Source organism: Ceratotherium simum, chromosome 4 (genome assembly GCF_057802395.1).
Source record: "Ceratotherium simum simum isolate JZ-2026a chromosome 4, ASM5780239v1, whole genome shotgun sequence".
NCBI classification, from domain to species: domain Eukaryota; kingdom Metazoa; phylum Chordata; class Mammalia; order Perissodactyla; family Rhinocerotidae; genus Ceratotherium; species Ceratotherium simum.
The window spans coordinates 40,842,694-40,859,187 of record NC_141903.1 but is presented as its reverse complement, the minus strand read 5'-3'; the positions used below and the strand labels follow the sequence as shown (position 1 = coordinate 40,859,187).

General features: G+C 38.0%; 1 protein-coding gene across 1 annotated transcript; it reads left to right on the top strand.

Moving 5' to 3' along the window:
* Positions 1-1,323: 1,323 nt before the first annotated feature.
* Positions 1,324-15,640, top strand: UBE2B (ubiquitin conjugating enzyme E2 B). Its single transcript, XM_004420192.3, has 6 exons — positions 1,324-1,432; positions 3,548-3,628; positions 5,665-5,690; positions 9,407-9,496; positions 13,108-13,196; positions 14,311-15,640. The coding sequence occupies exons 1-6, from the start codon at positions 1,389-1,391 to the stop codon at positions 14,437-14,439; spliced, it is 459 nt and encodes a 152-aa protein (XP_004420249.1). The 5' UTR covers positions 1,324-1,388; the 3' UTR covers positions 14,440-15,640.
* The last annotated feature ends 854 nt before the right edge of the window (positions 15,641-16,494 follow it).

The window sequence follows — 16,494 nt, the reverse complement described above, 5'->3', positions numbered from 1 at the left end:
CTCAGAGTCCTTCTGACCAGCTAAGCCCTAAGGCCAGGAATTGGAGGCAATAGAGGGAAGGAAACAGAATCCCCAGGGGTCAACACCTCTGAGCCCCCTGGTGGGGAGCATTTCAGGCCCATTTGCCCCTTACTTACTAGCATAGAAAACCTGAAATGAGTTATCCAGGCTAGATATATAACCCCCACCCTTATCTGCCTGATCTCTCCCACAGATTTGAATCCTATTTTTAGGTGTCTCTGACAACCAACCACCCATCCACATGCTCTCTTGAGATCTCATCCCAACATTTCTTGACAAATACAAGGTACCCCATTGTGGCCAAATCCATGAACTTTTCCACACATCCTCAAATGAGAGCAGACCCATAAAGGAAAAACAAAATTCCATAATTCCATAGGGACTGTGAACAAATCTTGGACAATCTGTACACTGTTCTTTTATCTTTGCCTAGAATTTCCAACCCTGGAAACCCTACTGTAATGCACATACAGGCTATTTGGTGGCCCTAAGCATTTCAGGAGATTTTACTTTGTGCGGGCCTCAGCATTCAATGCTGCACTTTGCAAAAACTGAGGTCCCTTCATTCTGCCTTCCCCATACACCAGATAAGCCATTGAACCAACCAAAGAGGATTTTGAATCCAAATTATTTTGGGACCCTTTTAAAGACTTAAGAAGCAAAACAAGCTTTTGCTTCCACCACGACTCTTCGATTGCCGTCCCTGTTTATGGGACAAACTGGAGGGAAAACTAATAAAAGTATATCCCTGCCCTCAGCCCAGTAAAATTAACTACCGGCTTCATAGACCTGGCTGAGACTCAGACCAAAGCGGCACTCTCACGTGATCCGTTCTAGTAGCGTCATAGGGACACGTGGTTCTAGATACTTCGCCCCTCCCCCTCAGGGGTGGATTGTTGACGTCGCCATAGGTCACGTGATCTTACGTCATCCTACCTCCCTTCCCTGAAATCTCTGGCCCCGGATGCGTTCCTCTCTCCCCACCCGGTCGAGCCTAAACTAGTGAAGCGGGGAGAGACAGGGTGGTGTTTCGGTTTGGGTGTCTCTTAATCCACAACCTCCAGTCTGAGCACGGAGAACACTAATTTGTTGATTAGTTCAGGCAGTCAAAATGAATATAGAGTCCTGCTGAAAGGCTCCTATAACGAGCTTTCATACGTTCCCCCGCTCCTCCGCAACCCCTCACCCTGTGGTACTGGCGAAGGGCGGAGGGATCTGGAGGCGGCGGAGGGAGACGTCATTGTAGGGTTGTTTGTGCAACCTCGGCATCGGCGGTGACCCACAGTGATTCGGCCGCCGCGCCGGGGGGTGGGGGGGGCTGCGCGGGACTCTTTTTTTTCAGACTGATCGCGGGGCAGGTGGGGAGCATGTCGACCCCGGCCCGGAGGAGGCTCATGCGGGATTTCAAGCGGTAAGGGCCCTCATCTTCGCCCGGCTGACGGCTCCTCCCCAAAGCTGCGGGGCAGCAGGGCGGGGATCCGGGACACCTTTCTCTCTTGACCCTAAGGGCCGGCTTTTGGGCCCAGCGGGACCGACGGAAGCCCAGTCCTAGCTCCCGGCCGCAGTCCCTCAATCCTTGCTTGCTCACTCTTCCGACGTAAAAAATTTCGGTACCCTATCCCCGCCTCCAAAAGTAAAAAGATGGCTTTGGGCTGTCCTAGGATTCTCTGGCTGCCCACTTGGACCAGCTGCCCGACGTCTCACCCTAGAGCTTGTACCTCATCCCCCCTCCTCCCCGGTGCCCCCTCCCTGTCCCGTAAGAGCGAGCCTTTGCAGAAGCTTTTTCGCCGCTTGCTGCACTAGTCAGCTTTGTTCGATGGCCCTGCTGTCTCCTCTGAGGGGCAGGGTTGGGGCGAAGTCCCCCCCCCCCGCCCCTCGCAGTGAGGGTGGGGTCTGCAGCGCGTGGTCTGGAGGTGGTTAACCCATCCTCCGAAACCCGACTCTCCCCGCCCGCCTGAAAGGACCTTGAGTGCTGGCTTAGAGACCTGGGCCTCGGGCTGGCAACCCCGGCTGCCAGTACCTTCTGGAATTCAGCTCTGTGGCCTGGTGTATAAAGCCCTATCTATAGCCTCCAAAGTCTGGAAAAATGCCTTCCTTGAGACTGGCGCTAACCTGATACCTCCTGGGCCTCCTTTTGTAAAACAGGGTTTTGTTAGGAGGTGTTGGGGTTAGTGAGGAGGAAGTGACTTTTTTTCACTTGTTTACCTTTGAATACCTGGAAGTACGGAATAAAATGAGAAAACTTAGCAATGCGATCCTCTGCGCATTTTAAATGTTTTTCTGGGGAGACCTTCCCTAGTTGAGACACAATATCTAATGTAAAAACAATATCAGTCGCTCAGGAAGTAATCTCTCGACTTCGCCATTAAAAAGCCGCAGGTGAGGCATTTGGAAGCCATTGTTTTGGGCCTTGGCCCGTTTATCATTGAATATGTTTGTAACTTCTCTTAGCCATTTACCTTTGGTGGGCGTCAGGCAGCGTAATTCCTCTAAGGCTTCTGTTCATCGTGGCCTAATCTACTTGAGGTTGACTAAAAAGAACGATTTTTATGTGGACTGATTTCAAAGTAGCATACCACATGACAGTCACTACATATATATCTATATGTATAATGTAGCATTTATTTTTTCCTGAGTTGGTAGTCTTTAAAAGGGGATGCTTCTTTGGTGCAAACGTCTTCTAACGCTTGAAATCAGTAGACTTGAGATTAGCGCCTGTGAATGAAACTCAGGTAATGAAACTTCCAGTTTGTGTCCATTGTTACCCTGCTTTCTTAAGAGATTCTCTCCTTAATTCTGAGTTGAACACATGGCGCCTCTGGTAATTTTCCAAGGGTCTTCAGGTTACAAGAATTTCACTGTCACAAATATCGGAAGGTAGCTTTGTATTGAGTCTCCTCATGTAAGAGGTGGATTTAGTGTTAGTGCAGAGCCTTTAAAATAGGGGCTGTTGGCAGCTTAACTAAAGCGTTGATTACTTTAAAAGCCATTGCTAATTGAGGCTGGTGGGATAAAGTAACTTTCCTACCTAAAACCAGTTTCCTAATGAAACTGAATATAAGTATTTTCAGTCGTTGAGTACTTACACTGAATTGTTTTTGTTTTGGGGTTTTTGTTTTGGTGGTCATGTTGTACAAGTAGCTGTGGTTAGGACTCAGTCTTTGTGTGTTTATAGCAGCACAGTTGATTGTGCTGTAAAAATATTTTTTGCACTCGAGGGTCCTTTTTCTGGTTGAGGGCAGTCTGTATACCTCACTTCTTGAAGAGATATCTTAAACTCAGTGATATTTGAAGAGGGATGATTCCTAAGCCCTTTGGAATTTTAGATAATTTGGAGAGGTATTTAATAAGTATATACCTGGTCGATTTTTTTTTTTGTCACGGTTTGTTCCAGCTCAGCACAAGAACAAGAAAATGGATTTAGTGTGTGTCTCAGAGTAGATAGTATAGAGTCCATAGGTGTTCTGTTTGGCCTTCTTAGTGGCCTTCATGTTCAACTTTTAAAATTACTACTCTGGATTTCTAGATTGCAAGAGGACCCACCTGTGGGTGTCAGTGGTGCACCATCTGAAAACAACATCATGCAGTGGAATGCAGTTATATTTGGGTGAGTTGAAAGATAAAACAGGTGATAGGTGTGGTGATTCTTTAAGAACAGTGAATGTATAAGAACTAGGAAAAGAGGCTGAGGTGAAATCAGGGATCTTACAGAAACTACAAGGCTAAATCAGAAAAAAACATTTTGATGAGAGTTTTGGCAGTTACATAAAATTTATTTGCATTTTACTGTTACTATGTATAATTTTATAATCACATTGGGTTTTACTTGATAAAAATACCATTTGAAACTAAAGGAGAATAGATAAATTATTTTGTACAAAATGTACCAAGCAAATGTTTTTGCTTGCCTTCTGTTGGAACTGTAAAAAGGTATTGAGAACTTGCACTATGGCAAGAATTTAAATGAAAAATGTTTCACAACCCAATGTGAAATAACTGAATGAAGCCTTTTGAGAAGCAACTACATTTTACATGTTAAATATATTGCATAGATGCTTTTTTTTTTTTTTTTTGCTGAGGAAGATTCACCCTCAGCTAACATCCGTTGCCAGTCTTCCTCTTTTTTGTATGAGGAAGATTAGCCCTGAGCTAACATCTGTGCCAATCTTCCTCTATTTCTTTTTCTATGTGGGACACCTCCACAGCATGGCTGGTAAGTGGAGTAGGTTGGAACCCATGAACCTGGGCCGCTGAAGCGGAGCACCCAGAACTTAAACCGCTCAGCACCAGGGCCAGGCCTGCATATATACTTTTTACTTCAAAATTTCCTTATGTCTTTTCTTTGGTTTTCCTGGACTTGATCTTTTTTCTTTTACCTTTTTAAAATTAGTTTTTGCACTGAAACTTTGAAGGAATATTTTCATGAACAGAATTCTGAGTTGCCAGTGAATCAGTTATAAAAATCTATGGTAAAGACTAGTAGAGGGCCCGGCCCAGTGGCCCAAGCGGTTAAGTGCTCGCACTCTGCTTCAGCAGCCCCGGCTTCGCAGGTTCGGATCCCGGGCGCGTACGAACGCACCGCTTGGCAAGCCATGCTGTGGTGGCGTCCCATATAAAGTGGAGGAAGATGGGCACGGATGTTAGCTCAGGGCTGATTTTCCTCAGCAAAAAAAGAGGAGGATTGGTATTGGATGTTAGCTCAGGGCTGATCTTCCTCACAAAAAAAAAAAAAAAAGACTAGTAGAAAAATGAGCATAGTTCACCCTCTAAAGTAAAGTGATTATATTAAATTCAGGCTATCATCGTGCTTCTTTGAAATCCTGAATGTGCCTTGCAGGTAATAAACTTCAAGCTGCTACTTAGGAAAGATGAAATTGGAATATGGAGGCAAGGAAGCGATTTGAACAAAAGAAACTGGCTTTCTTGGTGACAGTTATGTCTAGCCAATTTGAACAAGAGCTATTGCTCTGTTGAAAAGCAGGAGACTTTGGTTTGGTGTTATAATTATCTTAAAGGGTATTGATTTCCATCTTATTGATGTAAATTGAAAATATGACTTTTTCTCTTAAGAATAAACATATTTACAAAATTACTGGTTGGGGGGCCGGCCCCATGGCGTAGCGGTTAAGTGCGCGCGCTCTGCTGCTGGCGGCCCAGGTTCGGATCCCGGGCGCACACCGACACACCGCTTGTCAGGCTATGCTATGGCGGCGTCCCACATAAAGTGGAGGAAGATCCGCACGGATGTTAGCCCAGGGCCAGTCTTCCTCAGCAGAAAGAGGAGGACTGGCATGGATGTTAGCTCAGGGCTGATCTTCCTCACAAAATAAATAAATAAATAACTTAAAAAAATTTACTGGTTGGTATTTATGAACTGAATTCTTTTTGTGCTAAAATTATGACAAGTCTTTATGGGTTTTTTTTTTTTTTTTTGTAAAACCACCCTAAAAGGAAAACTTAGAAAATGAAAGTTCCCTTTATTGCCAACATCTATAAAATCCAGGGCTAAGATGATACTAAACTAACAATATCTTAAAAACTCCACAAATCATTAGAATGTGCCCCTCTTTCTCTGAGTTTATCCTTTCTTCTTGAATATCAGAATGAAAAACTTCTTTTAATCAGAAATCTTCTTGTTTTCAGACCAGAAGGGACACCCTTTGAAGATGGTAAGTCATTTTCGTTATGTTTTCTGTAGTATTAAGAGGCTACTTTTAAGTAGGAACTTGTAACACCAGTGTGTCTACTTAAAGCTGTTTTCTATTGTTAATAGGTCAAATTAAAACTAAATAATGCTACTGAGAATTTATAGTTTACAAAGGACTTTCTTCCCACATCAGCTTGATCACTTCCATTGCCAGTTGCCTCTGTTAGATATTTGGCTGTAGAACTGTAAGCTTAGATGGTAGAGTCTATGTTGAGAATAGTTTAAATTTAGAAGGCCTTGTAGCATGCTAAAGATGTCCCTGAGGTAAACGCTAGGAGGGTAGTCATGCTGTTTTAACTTTATCTGTATTGATGGGGTGTTGAGCTGAAATTGTTCTTCAGCGTACTAAGCTGCCAGTAGCTTCACATACAGCTAGCATCTAACAGCCATAGTTAGCATTCTGCATGATCTTTTGCAACTTAAATTCAGTATTTTCACCAAAAGCCAGGAAAATGGAAAACTAGTTCCAATATATATTTATAATTGAGCTTCTCAAATTCATTTTAACCAGATACTGAGATTTTCCCTAAGCATAGCATGGATTTTTTAAAAAATTGTTAAATAAGTTTCTTTTAATGATCAAAATGGCTTCGGAATTAACCCAGCAAGAATATTTGTACAAAGATATTGATTGCAGCACTATTTTTAAGGAGATAACCGGAATGCCCAATAAGGGAAATGGTTAAGCAAGTGATGATATATCTAGACTTTGGAATATTATGTACCTATTAAATAATAAGGTAGATCTGGACATATGTCTGAGGAGACAAAAAAGTTGCAGAATAATGTATGTTTTAGTATCACATTTTTACTAATGGGTGTGTTAAAGGGTTATATACCACACTATTAGTGGTTACCTCTAGGTGGGGGTAAGGAATTGAAGGCAGGGGTACTTAAGGGCTTCAGCTTTTTTACTTTATACCAGAGGGTTCTCAAGAGTGGTCCGTAAACCCTTTAAGATCCCTGAGACCCTTTCAAGGGTTCCATGTGATCAAAACTATCTTTATACCAATAGTAAGACATTTGCCTTTTTCACTGTATTAACATTTGCACTCATGGTACAAAAGCATTAGTGGCTAAAACTGGACCTAAGCAGGTTAGCATCTGGGCACAAATCTAGACAGTGGCACCAAACTGTACTAATAGTCATTGTATTCTTTGCATTTTAAAAGATGCCAGTTTCCCTTAAAAATATCTTGATGGAAAAGTAGAAATAATTATTATTATTAAATTCTGACCCTTGAATGTACGTCTTTTTAGAATTCTGTGTGATGAAGTGGGAAATATGCATAAAGCACTTCTCTTGCATACGAAAGTAGGATGGTTGTCTGGAGGGAAAAGCACTTCTGCAGTAGTTTGAGTTGCAACTTGAACTACTGCTTTTTTCATGGAACATTTTTACTTGAAAGAATGACTGACAAACAAACTGGTTATTTAGATTTGAGTATTTGGCAGATGTATTCTCAAAAGTGACCTAAGTGAGCTATTAGGTCAAGGAAAGTGACAATATTTGTTGCTAGTGATAAAATGACGGCTTCCAATACTTTGAGTCTTCTCTGATGAGATTAGTAGGTGGTATTACCTATTGTGATTTTTTTTTGATGCTATGTAATGAAATATGAGAACACTTAGAAGATTTATGTAACTTAGTAAACCAGTATTTTCCAAATGACCAATGTATATTAGAAATTATGGATGGATAAATTTATGCAATGTGCAACAGATTTTAATGTAACTGATGTAAAAAGTTTATATAGTTTCAGATTCTACATTGCAACTAACCTTTAAAAACCTACTATTTCTTTGGTGTAATATCAAAAAAGAACATCTACAATTATCTGACAAGGCTATGAAAAAACTCCATCCTTTTTCGTTTACATATTTGTGTGACGCCTGATTTTCTTAATGTACCTCAATCAGAACAGCATATTGCAGCAGACTGAATGCAGAAGCAGCTAAGAAAATCCGACTGTCTGCTATTAAGCCAGTCTTTAAAGAGACTTGTAAAAATGTAAAACAACGCTACACTTCTCACTAACTTTGGGGGAGGTATAGTTATTTTTCGTTTAATGTTACTTAGGTTAATAGGTAGTGAGTTTATAATTATTAATGAATAAATATTTTAAGAAAATTTTATGTAATTTCTAATACAACAAATATCGGTAGTTATAGCCAGTGGTATGCTGAAGGCAGCTTGTACCAATTTGTGAGAACAGATTGTTGAAAATTTTGGGAATTTTTGCAAGCTGGTCGTTAAAGAGCCAATATTTTAAAATGAAATTATTTTTCATTTTTCGTGGAAATACCATAAAATGGTCTGCTATTGCTTGCATCTCTTCCCAGCTTCACATTCACAACTGGAAACTTAGCCATGGTTGGGAGTAAGTGTAAAAGGGTCCTGAGACCCCATAATATGAAAAAAAAAAACTTAAAAATAGCTGTTTCATATTTGCATTTGCTGAAATTTTTACAGTATATATTTTTGTAATTAAAGAAAATTAAAATGTAAACTTTAAAAAAATACATAATTAGGTATAAGTCTGTCTTCACTAATGGTGCATTTCCTAGTATCTCTATTAATATATCAAAATATGAAATAGATATCACCATTGATTTTGCTTGTATTGGCTTCCCTAATCCCAGATTTCCAAACAACAAAAAATGTAGAGGTAGAGATTGTATACCAAATATATGACTAGTGAAGATAAAATATAAAATATTTTACTAAATACATACTTCTAATCTTGGTAGACTGAAGCCAGGAGCTTAGAATTTAGATTGAGAAAGGGTTTTTTTTTTTTTAAGTACTTTGATGAAATAAGGAAAGAACCTTGTAGAGACATCTGGAATGTTTTAAACTTTTACTGACTTCATTAGGAATAAGTTTCAACTTTTTGACTATGTCCAAGGGGTTGTATTAGAGGACCTCTCCAACCTTCAGGTGGGTTTCCTCAAAATGAAAGGACTCTGGATAGTGAATAAACACAAAAGAAGTCTAGAAAGACAAACACAAAACCATTAATAGTGGTTATTTCCGCAAAGTAGATTTGGAATTGGAGTTGAGAGTTCTTAACTTCTTTGTATACTATAAACAGATCGACTTTGTTACAAATACATAATTTTTAAAAATGCCTATGTCTCAGTTGACCATAAAATACTGATTTAGACTGACCAAAATGTACTGTGTTGGTCTGTAACCAATAGTAGGCAATTACATTAATGCTTACTGATTCTTGGCATATTGAAAGGATTGGTATGGGGACAGGACAGACCTTTCACATCAGTGCCCATGCACTAATCTGAGTCCTTTGTCATGTGGTAGTTATCCCCTCTCAAAATCCTTTGGCACCCCTTTCTAAGCTATAATAAACTATCTGTAGTTCCCCAAATGTGCATTTTAAATTTTGGTAGCTAGGACCAAACTGCCTTCCAAAAATATGACAGTCAACATTCCCACCAATAGCATATGAAAGTGTTTGTTCCCCAAGTGCTTGCCAATGCTGTGTATCAGTCTAACATAAACAGAAGACTATTTAGTATGTTTTATGTGCTAAACCAAAATTCACATTAATTTTTGTGCGATTATGCAGAAATCAGTATGGGGTTGGGAATTCACTGATGAAGAGATTTAAAAGTTATGCTTGTCTTTACAGTTATTTTGGTTTGTTTTCTATCTAGGTACTTTTAAACTAGTAATAGAATTTTCTGAAGAATATCCAAATAAACCACCAACTGTTAGGTTTTTATCCAAAATGTTTCATCCAAATGGTAAGTAGCAATTTATTAGACTTTGCAAATGATAGGGAGAAAAAAGAGTTGTTTCCTTCCTTTTAGGTCTTGCTCCATACTTCTCACTATTAGGGCCCATTTCTACATGTTGCTTCCATGTCAGTATTAGCCACGTTTTTGTAGTCTGGGATCTTATCAAGGTTCCAAATTTGAGGTGAAGTTGTTTTAGTAACTTCTGATTTTAAAGTAATATCTATTTATTTATAGAAATGTGAAAGATACCAAAAAGAATTTGTCACTTAAAATTTAGCTTTTAAAAAATACAAATAAATGCTCATTGAAAATTGAGATCATGTTGTATGTAAAATAATTTTTTTATGTACTATGAACATTTTCCCATATTTAAATATTCTTTTGCATGATTTTTTTTTTTGTGAGGAAGATTGGCCCTGAGCTAACATCTGCGCCCATCTCCCTCTATTTTGTACGTGAGACACCACCACAGCATGGCTTGATGAGCGGTGTGTATGTCCACGCCTGGGATCTGAACCCGTGAACCCCAGGCCACTGAAGCGGAGCACGCGAACCCAACCACTACACCACCAGGCTGCCCCCTCTTTTGCATCATTCTTAATGGCTGCAAAATGTTCTGTTATATGAGTTTACCATTGTTGATTGATTGATTGATTGGTGAGGAAGATTGGCCCTGAGCTAACATCTGTTGCCAATCTTCCTCTTTTTGCTTAAGGAAGGTTGTTCCTGAGCTAACATCTGTGCCAGTCTTCCTCTATTTTGTATGTGGGACACTGCCACAGCATGGCTTGATGAGCAGTGTGTAGGTCTGCGCCCAGGATCCGAAACCACAAATCCCAGGCCGCCGAAGCAGAGCGCGCAAACTTAACCACTACACCACCAGGCTGGCCCCCATTATTTATTTAATCAGTGTCCAATTGTTAGTGATTTTCAATTGTTTACAATTTTAAACAGCACTTTGAACATTCTTGAAAATAAATCTCACATACCCATGAATATTTCTTTAGAATAAGTTTTTAGAAGTAGGATCTGGCTCAAAGGTTTGTATGTTTTTAAGGCTTTTTTAATACATTTTTCCATTTTTTCTCTCATTACTATTTTCACTTTTGGAAGTTTATTTTATTACTATTTTCGACAAATGATTGCTAAGTGACTCTTTTGTAATTCAATTTGCTTTTCCCTGACTTCTTGCTGTTTACTTATAATACCTTGGTATTCCTGGATTATAAATTACTATATGAAAAACTTTTTTTCCAAAATATTGAAGCTCGCTCTCCTTTTTGTAATCTTTGCTCCTTTAAATGTGGTCTTCCCTGCTAGTTAACTTACTTTCAGGAGGAAGCTCTTCAGAGATCCTCTAGGCTATGCATCTAGTCTAGTACTTCAGGCTACATGAGTGGGCTACAAGCAGATAGAGCGCCCTACTCAGAGGAGAGGTGTGTGTGTGTATCTGGAATCAAGATGACTTCCCAATAATAGATTTAGCCTTTGGTACTTTATTACTGTAAAGTTGCTTTTTCCTTCCGGCTGCCTTTTGTTTTGTTTTGTTTTAAGCCAAGACAGGTTTAATTTTATTTTCTGTTTCTGTTTTGGGGAAATTCCCAAGTCACTTACCATTTATTCCACTGTAGCTTTATCTGGCTTAGACTTGGTATTGAATCAACCCAAACTGTAGTAAGGGGGCTCTGTAAATCAAGGTGGGAAAGACTATAGAATGTGCAGGGGGGTACATGTGTATAGGTGTAGCATTTTCAACCTTAACAAATTTATAGGGAACTTTCTGGTTTACTTTTTAAAAAACATCTTTATTGAAATATAATTCACATAGCATACTATTCAGCCATTCAAATTGTACAATTCAGTGGTTTTTAGTATATTCACTGACTTGTGCAACCATCACCATAATCAATTTTAGAACATTTTTATCACCTTCCCCTAAAAATCCCATGTCTATTAGCAATCACTCCCCATTTGTCCCAACCCCTCAGCCTTGGGCAACCACTGATTTATTTTCTGTCTCTATAGATTTGCCTTTTCTGGACATTTCATATAAATGAAATCATATAATATATCTGGTCCTTTGTAACTAACTTCTTTCAACTAGTGTAGTTTTCAGGGTTCATCCATGTTGTAATACATATCTGTACCTCATTTCCTTTTATTGCTGAATGGTATTCCATTGTATGGATATACTGTATTTTGTTTATCCATTCATCAGTTGATGGATGTTTAGTTTCTAGTTTACTTTTGAATTACTTCTCAAAAATAGTTATTAGGTCAGAGCTTTAAAATCACTTTATACTTTTATGGGTTTTATAGAGGTGATGATTTTTGCTTTGGGCTTGCTAAGTTTGATGTTCCTGTAGGATAGACAGTGAGCACTGACTATGCTGCTTTAAAACTGAGAGTTAAATCTGGTCCAAAGCTAACAATTGAAGTACCTAGCATACAGATAGTAACTGAGGCCATGGGAGTGAATAACATTGCCCAGAGGGTGTGTGAAGGGTAAGAAGGAAGAGGACCAAGGATAGACCCCTGAGGAATGACAGTATTTAAGTGTAGTTGGCCTCTTCTCCCCCCAGAAGCCTTCTGTTTTTATGTAGAGTGATCTGGCTTGCTCCATGAAGCTTTCTGCAATTGAGCAGTATCTGTAACATGGAAGTGCATTTACCCTTTGTCAACACAGCAGTTCTATTTCTGGAAATTTATTGTACAGATATAGTCTCACAAGTGGATAAAAATGATATTCATTGTTTATATTCGCACATAATCAGTTCAAAAGAGAAAAAAAGCCTCCCAGATGTTAAAGACTTTTAAAACATGTTAATCACTTGATTTTTATTTTTGATTATGAAAAGAATGCATACCTATTGCAAAAACAAGTATAAAATATAAGAAAGGGTAAAGAAAATAAGATCCTTTATAATTCTACTATCTACAGATATCCACTACTTAGATTTTGGCATTTAGTCTTACAGATGTTTTTGTGACTGCATATACTTCAAATGAAAATATTTATGTATAATTCTTTACAAAAATGGAATTATCCTATATAAATAATTGGAAACTTATTAAGGTAAGATATTGTGGATGTCTTTCTACATTAATCAACATAAGGTAGATGTATATCATTTCTCATGGCTACATTGGTATTGGTTATATGAATGTACCATTATTTAGCCAGTCCCCTCTTTAGGGGCCACAAGGTAGTTTCTAATTTTTCACTCTTATAAATAGTATTATAGTGAACATCCATCTATTATGCATATCCATAATTTCTTTTAGAATAATTTCTTGGAGTGGAATTGCTATGTTCAAAAGTAAGCTTTTTTCTTTTCAAGAGTTTTATGTAAGAATATTTAGAAATATGGAATTTAAATAGATTTGCATATATGGGGTGTGTTGAAAAAATCATCACCTCATCACCTCCTGATGAAAAGGTGCAAAATAAGAGACCTTAGTTTTAAGACTGGTTTTCCTGTGAGACAGAAGGGTTTAGTTATTGACTAATGTTCAAAACTTCTGACTGGGCCAAGCATTCTGTTTGTGGTAAAGATTTCTTGTAGCTTAGATATGACAGAGTTAATATGTAACCAATTTTAGTGTTGTCTTTTCAGTGTACGCTGATGGTAGCATATGTTTAGATATCCTTCAGAATCGATGGAGTCCAACATATGATGTATCTTCTATTTTAACATCAATTCAGGTAAGTGTGTGTTAGGATGCATCATAATTTTTCAAGATTCTGTGGGATACAGTCGGCTCCTTTAGGAACAATCTAAAGGACCAAGCTAACCTTCCCAGCACCTGGGTAGCAAATGCCACAGCTCAGACAGAAACCCATGATTTTCAGACAACTAGTTTGCTTTTTCGTTAGTGACCACCTTGGATCAAATCCACAATCATTTTTCCGATCATGTGTAAGTTAAGTGTTATCACAGGTCAAGTATTAGTCATGCCCACGAAGCATAGCCAGAGGTTATAGAGAAGAATGAAAAATCTTGGGGAGAGAGAAAGATAATTGCTTAGAAAAACCATAGGGACCTCAAGAAACTGCCAAGTGCAGAGAAGCACTAAGTGTGTTGCCTCATCCAAGACATTCAATTTGAAAAAAAGTAAGTAGTGTTAACTATTTGCCGAAGCACTCTGGCAGAATATTTCAGAGTTGACCTTGAATGACAGTTTTGGGGAGGGGTGGAGTGAGGGATCTGTTAGTTAGATGGATTTGAGAGGAACAGGAGTAACATTTTGGTTTGTGACCTTTTTAAAGCTTTTTTCATCACACTTCTGCTTTAATTTGGGTCATCTTTTAAACACTGTTTTCAGTCTTCCTATTTCATTCCTTTGCTGCTAGAGGTATATGTTTTGTTGATTAAAGGAAACGAGATTCACTACCCAATTTACTGTCAGACATTTGCAAAGTAACCACAGTAATAGAGTTTAATTTTGGAAAAATGTTAGTTGCTAAGCTATTTATAGGTATTGTATATTAACTAAATCAAACTGTTTATTTCCTCATTAATGTCTGAGTATGCTGAAGAATATTGTTCTTTTCCAATTTTTTGGAAAAAGAGAGGTCTTAAGGCAATTGAGAGCTATTTGTTTTGGAAGCTTAAGTTCTCTAGCAGCAGGAAACTTCTTACTGTATTTATCAAGCCATTTCTGAAAATATTTAGATCTAAATATATGTAAGTCATACTAATTTCTGCCATTTCTTCATTGAATAATTTCTGTTTTGTATAACTTCTGTGCTCCATATCTGAGCCATGTTAATATAAAAAAAGAACTGCAAATCTGTTTTTTTCTCTCTTTCCTTCTAGTCTCTGCTGGATGAACCAAATCCAAACAGTCCAGCCAATAGCCAGGCAGCACAGCTTTATCAGGAAAACAAACGAGAATATGAGAAAAGAGTTTCAGCCATTGTTGAACAAAGCTGGAATGATTCATAATAGACAACTGGTCTGTTAATCTTTTTCATCATTGTTGTGTATAATTTACCTCTCAGTAGAAAGGCTAACAAATTTTAAGTGCCACAGGTTTTAAGGATTCTGCAGAAAAAAAAAAGTCCTTCAGTTTAGAACCTACAAAAGCTTGTGTATCTTGATTAATGTACTTTTTATTGCATGGTGTGAACTAAGTTATTGCTTACATAAATTTGTAATATATCCTGTTTGTATTTTTTTCCAAGTGTATAATGTTGGTGTGAAGTTTTCATGACAGAATATACACATTTTGTAAATCTGTACTTTTTTCAAATATTGAATGCCTTATTTTTGAATTCTTTAGATTTTTAAATTGGAGAAAAGCACTTAAAGTTTTTTATATATGAATATTACATGTAAAGCTGTTAAAATACATACTTCAGTGCAAGAGACTTTGTCACTTATTTCCTTATCTGTGTAGGAGGGGTTAATAAGTCTCTAGCTCTCCATTAGTTGATTGTTTCATTTCCAGTATCAAAAGAACAGATTTATATTTTATCAAGAAATTCTTCAAATTTGATTCTAAACAGCAGTTATAATCTCAAACTTCAATTTGAATGTACCTATATCAGTTTCAGTTGAGCGATTATAGATGTAACTGGTCTGATTCTGTCCAACTCTGTATTCAGGCCACTTGTTACTGTTTCTTCATGCACTACTTACTGTTAAACTGTACCTTTTACAATTTCACACTTTGCACCTTTGTCAGGAGGAATTGGCACCTCTACCTTAAGCAGAGTTGATGCAACTTATTTTGCTGTTTGATAGCACTTTAAAAGACTTTTGTTATAATGAAGAAAGTAAAACCATAAACATTTACAAAAATCCATGCCCCACTATTAACAATGAGTAAGAATTGGTTGCATTGGTTTGAGCAGAGCAGATATTTGCAAGGAGTCGTGGTATGATTTAAATATTTGAAAACTGCCTTTTAATGCAATTGCATATCTGTTTATTCTGGAAAAATGTTTTAATACTAGGACCTACTGAGTTGCTTTCTCTTGTGGAGATTTTTTTTTTTATCTCCTAAGTTGTATAAAACTTGTACTGCATCTTAGTTTACTGGATAAATTTAAAACACAGTATTGTAGAAAGCTAATATAAAGCTATCCTATGCCTTCAAATAGTATAGAAAATGGAAAATATACAAGTAAATTCTGTTGAACCACCTGTGTAGTCTTTCTAGTAGTTAAAACAGCTATTTCAGTAACCCCAGGAGTTTGTTGTCATACTCATAGTAGCTTAATAAGCTTCTCTGTTGGAAGACTGTAGGATGGCAGTTTCTACAGTTTCTGTTTATTTAAGCAAAGTTTAACACTGGAAGGATAAGTGCTGATATTTCCCTTTAAAAGTTATTACTTGGGGGCTGGCCCAGTGGCGCAGTGGTTAAGTGAGCGCGCTCCTCTTCGGCAGCCCGGGGTTCGCTGGTTCGGATCCTGGGCGCGCACCGATGCACTGCTTGTCAAGCCATGCTGTGGCGGCGTCCCATATAAAGTAGAGGAAGATGGGCACAGATGTTAGCCCAGGGCCAATCTTCCTCAGCAAAAAAGAGGAGGATTGGCATTGGATGTTAGCTCAGGGCTGATCTTCCTTACAAAAAAAACAGTTATTACTTGGCACATTTTGGGGTAAGTGTATGATCTTTTGATACAAATGAGAGTTCACTCACTGGAATTATAGCCAAAAAAAAAAAGATACTGCATTTAAAGGTACTTTTTGGTCCTATTAAATGTGTGATGCTTTTATATATTTAGCTCTAAAACAAATTACAGTTTCTATAGACATTTATTTACTCCGGTGACTGACTCTTAAATACACAGTAGCTATGAGAGTTTCCCCTTTTATTTCATTAAATGCTGTTTGGATACTGCTTCCAAATATATTTTTATCCTTAACCTATTTTCCTTTCCCTATTTAAAACTGAAATATTTCAAGTATTGATAGATAGTTATAAGGGAGTTACATCTTACTGTGCAGGGAGTCAATGAGCTCTAACTCCTAAATTCAACACATGTATAAAAC